This window comes from Hipposideros armiger, unplaced genomic scaffold (assembly GCF_001890085.2).
Source record: "Hipposideros armiger isolate ML-2016 unplaced genomic scaffold, ASM189008v1 scaffold_283, whole genome shotgun sequence".
NCBI classification, from domain to species: domain Eukaryota; kingdom Metazoa; phylum Chordata; class Mammalia; order Chiroptera; family Hipposideridae; genus Hipposideros; species Hipposideros armiger.
Window position 1 is genome coordinate 982,381 of NW_017731633.1, and position 4,569 is coordinate 986,949.

General features: G+C 48.7%; 1 protein-coding gene across 5 annotated transcripts in view; it reads left to right on the forward strand.

Moving 5' to 3' along the window:
* The window catches only part of TRPM4 (transient receptor potential cation channel subfamily M member 4), a 39,325-nt gene extending 37,196 nt beyond the window's left edge, over positions 1-2,129 (forward strand). For 3 of the 5 annotated variants that reach the window (XM_019658355.1, XM_019658352.1, XM_019658356.1), the window contains 5 exons: positions 486-673; positions 901-1,033; positions 1,262-1,334; positions 1,426-1,531; positions 1,778-2,129. In XM_019658355.1, the coding sequence (XP_019513900.1) occupies positions 486-673; positions 901-1,033; positions 1,262-1,334; positions 1,426-1,531; positions 1,778-1,782 (505 nt within the window). In that variant the 3' untranslated portion in view covers positions 1,783-2,129. The other 2 variants (XM_019658354.1, XM_019658353.1) reach the window with 2 other exon arrangements.
* Positions 2,130-4,569: the final 2,440 nt, after the last annotated feature.

The window sequence follows — 4,569 nt, forward strand, 5'->3', positions numbered from 1 at the left end:
ACTCGGCCAGCCCTATGTATTGGGACATTTTCGATTAGTGATCTCTTTACTTCTTATAGGTCTTTTGAGATTTTCTATTTCTTCTTGAGTCAGTTTAGGTAATTTGTGTTTCTAGGAATTTTTCCATTTCATCTAGGTTATCTATTTTGTTGGCATTCTATTGATCTTAGTATTCTCTTATAATCCTTTTTATTTCTGTAGAATTCGTAGTAATGTCCCCATTTTCAATTCCGATTATGGTTTTTGTGTCCAGGCTGACTTTTGAACTTGACTCCAACCTCTACCCTAATTCATGACACCATCTCCAACTTGACCTCTGATATCTGACCTTTGGCCCTCCTAGCCTAACTGCTAATTGCACCTCTCACTTTATTGATCCTGACATCTGCCTGCTGCCTTGGACTTCAAACATATTGCCTGACATCGAACCTTGATCCACCACCCTTGGCTGGGCTTTGACCTCTGATGACCTCTGGTCCTCACAGCTACACCTTTGGCAAAGTACAGGGCAACAGCGATCTCTATTGGAAGGCACAGCGCTATAGCCTCATCCGGGAATTTCACTCTCGGCCAGCACTGGCCCCACCCCTCATCATCTTCTCGCACGTGTACCTCCTCATCCGGCGATTGAGCAAGCAGAGGGCCCGCTTGCCATCCTCCCCGGACAATTTTCGTGAGAGCGGGTGTTGGCTGAAAACACAAGGGGCAGGACCTGGAGAGAAAGAAGAGCAGGATAGGCTGGGGAGGATGCGCGGAAGCACCAGTGGGCAGGGCTTAGGCTGCCAGGGGGGCGTGGTCAGGGGAGTGCCCTCAGGGTTTTGGGTGGGGTGGCTGGGTGCGGTAGAGGGCGTGGTCCGAGGACCTTGGGCCCTTTAACTCTGTCCTGACCCTGTCCTTCAGGGGTCCTCCTCCCAAAAGAAACTGAGAGGGAGCTGTTGACGTGGGAGTCGGTGCGGAAGGAAAATTTCCTGCTGGCACGTGCGAGGGACAAGCGGGAAAGCGACTCGGAGCGTCTGAAGCGCACTTCGCAAAAGTGAGGGCAGGGCATGGCTGGGAGTGGGGCTTTTGGCCTCAGGGGTGTATTTTGTGACAACGATTGGGCGGAGAAGGGGCGGGGGCTTGCAAAGCACTGGGCTAGAGACCAGTCTGAGGGGTTGGGGTCCTGGATTGCTAGGAAAGAAGGCGGAGCTCCAGGGGTGGGGCTTCCGAGGTAGGTGGGGTTGGTGGGCTGCTGGCACAGGCCTGAATCCCTGATACCTAGGGTGGACACAGCGTTGAAGCAGCTGAGACAGATCCGCGAGTTCGAGCAGCGTCTGAAAGGGCTGGAGCAGGAGGTGAGGACCCTGGGCTAGGCCGAGAGGCATGGCTGGGTGGGGGACAATGAGGGTTTCCATCTGATCCCTTGATGTACCCACTGCTCCCCAGGTCCAGCACTGTAGCCGTGTCCTGGGCTGGGTGGCTGAGGCCCTGAGCCGGTCTGCGTTGCTTCCCCCAGGGGGAGTCCCTCCTCCAATACCTCCTGGGCCCAAAGGTCAGTGTGTGGGGGTCTATCTGTGTTTATTTCCGGCCTCTGTCACTACTTAACTTCTGTGTGTCTGCTTTCCAGATCTCTGTTCCCATATCTCTGTTTTTCTTTTCGCTGCCCTTTCTTTGTCCCTGGTTCACTCCCTGGGTCTCCTTTGGGCTTTTCATGGGCCTTTCTCCTCCATTTTGCCAGTGTCCCTTTTTTCCTGTTCTCTTTATGCCCACCATCTGTTCTGTCTTCTGTTTCCTCCAGACTGAGCCCTGCTGGTGGACTTCAAGGAGTAGCCCCCATGGGGAGTTTTTGCTCCCAGAGTAAGGCCTAACTGGTCCTGAACTCCTGCACCTGGTGGCCTTGTCCCTGAGATGGACCCCACTCCATGGACTACCACCTACCCATCTGGGGTGCTATCGAGATCACCGCAAGAAGTGTCGTCTATGCGAACCACAAAAGGCCTGGCCCCTCCCAGGACCAGCTCCACTCTGGGAGGATGAGTTTCTAGAACCACAGCCCGCTGGGCGGGAGAAGGCTACAGGGTCCTGGGGGTACAGGGACCACAGACTACTCACATCTCCCCACACTGGGGAAATAAAGCCATTTGAGAGGAGTAGGTTCTGGATGCTTGATTCATGGGGAACTGAAGTATGTCTAGATCCTTTTGGGATGTGCCTGGAGCTGAGGGGTAGGATTGGTGTCCTTCATTGGTTTGTTGCTGTATTTCAGATATCTTGGGGTCTGCTCTTAGCCCCATTATTCCTGTCTGACTCAGGCCCAGCCTCTCTTGTCTGCACTATTTTGAGGGCTCTCACTTCAGTGAGTCAAGAACCCCAACCATCTGTACCTCCCTAGTTCCTACTTTACAGTGGAAAAAGAACTCAGTGATAAAAGCAAATTATTTCTTGGAGTGGGGATGAGTGGGCGCTGTGTACATCTGCTTTGGCAACAGGGGAACACGTGATGCAAATTTGAATAGATAACTACATATGTGTCTTTAAAAAGTCTAATTAGTGGAAAATTACAGGCCATGCATGCATGGAATTGAAGCAAATATGCATCATTATACATGCAGTTTAACTAAACAACCCATAACAAACTAAACTGGTAATGACAAGGCTGAACTGACAGCAATTATTAGTTAAATAGCAAAAAAGCCACCAACAGCCAACACATCCAAAAATCAAAACCAAAACATCCTTTCTCCAAATTGGAGGACATCCAACTATCTGCCACTTTGGGTACAGAGTAGCTTTGAAACATTGCCAAGTATTGTGTGGCAACCAGATTTCTCTGGAAGATGCTGAATTAGTTCTCAGTAACCCAAGTAATAATAATAATAACAGTAATGGCAATGGCAGCAATAACAATGATGACAACGACAACAGCTAGCACACACAGGGTGCTATGTATGTGTCTGGCATTGTGCTAAATGCTTCACACATGGTAAATAGATAAATTCTCATGACAACCATATAAGGTAAGTACTGATGTCTCCATTTTGCAGAAAGGAAACCTGAGGCACAGATAAGTGACTCACATGAGGTCACACAGCTAGAAAGTGGCCGAGTTTGAATAGAAATCTGGGCGGTCTGGATCCAAAGCCCTTGGAACGTACTAATTTGTATTTGGAAATGTCAAATGCTACAAAACCCTAGGAATTTACTTAGCATGCTCGTTTATCCTTCTATACTTTGTTCTGTGATGGTGCGGTTGCGACTCCGCAAGCATTTCAGCTTTGCCTGCTGGGTTCCTATTAGGCTCTGCCTAAAGGGGGCGCTAGAGGGAGACCCCTGACTGGCGGAGGAGGAAGAGGGGACTTACTCCTTTCTATTATATTTGCTTCCAGGTCCTGAGCGTCGCCCAAGAACAGGGCTTCCTCTGACAGCAGCAGTTGGTAGCAGCTTTCGGCTTTCTCCCCCAGCTCCCAGAACCAGTTTTGTTGTATGACCTCAGTCACACCAGCTCCATCCAGGCTGCCCTGTTTTCTAGTCTGGGTTTCAGCTCCACAGGCATACTGCTCTAAGAGTTTATGTTCTACTAACTAGTCTGTTTCCCCAATCCTAGGGGTGATATCTTCCTGCAGTTACTATTTCTGTGCTAATTCGGTTTCTTTCTACTCCTTTCCCAGTTTTCTGAGATCCTTGTATTAATTTGTTTCTGTTGAAATATCTATATAACAGGAAAACTCAGATCTGGTGAATAGAAATCTGGTGAATAGAAATCATCAAAATAGAGAATTACAACCTCTCCCTTTATTTCAACATACAAATCAATTTGGAAACCAAAAGTCCCTTAATGAAGGGGAGGCTGGGGACTCTTGAGGAATTATCCTACAATCCTGCTATAAGTTTATATTTTAAATCTTCCCTGCTTGTATGTTTTCCCTCCACAAACCTATTTCACTTCATTGCATAGCCCTAGTGGTGGGTACCCTGATCCCTGTGCATGACAGTCGGTGACCACAAAGGAAAATTCTCCACCTGTTCTGGTGCCATGTTTTTGGAAGCCACACAGAATTTAACTGGGTCATTATGAAGGTGGAAGATAGTTCCTCCTAGGAGTGATGACAGCTCACCAGCAAGGCCAGTAACTGAGTTTCCATTAACCAAGAGTGGGCTGCTTAGCCATGATCTGCTAGTTGTAGATTCTCTGGAAGGGCTGCTGAGGACATGGGATGGCTGTGGCATCCACTAGCTTGGGATCCGGCAAGGTCCCCCAAGATGTCTGCTCCAGGTCTCAGATGTGGGGCAGAGGGAGTGACCATCAGCAAAAAGTATGTAAGCTATGAAAACCCCAAGCTAGCAGGTTATTTGAAAGGTGCATTTTATTTATTTTATTATTATTTTTTAAAGATTTTATTGGGGAATTGGGGGAGGGGAACAGCACTGGGGAATCGGGGAAAGGGGAACAGACAAGTTACTGTTGTTTTGTTCTTCAGTCTAGTTGTGGAGGATGTTGCTTCACTGGCCCATGTTGGTATCATCATTGCGCTCTTCCCAGGTGAGGCAGATTGGTCGCCGGCCTCTGGACGGCTGCTCATGGTGGCTCTT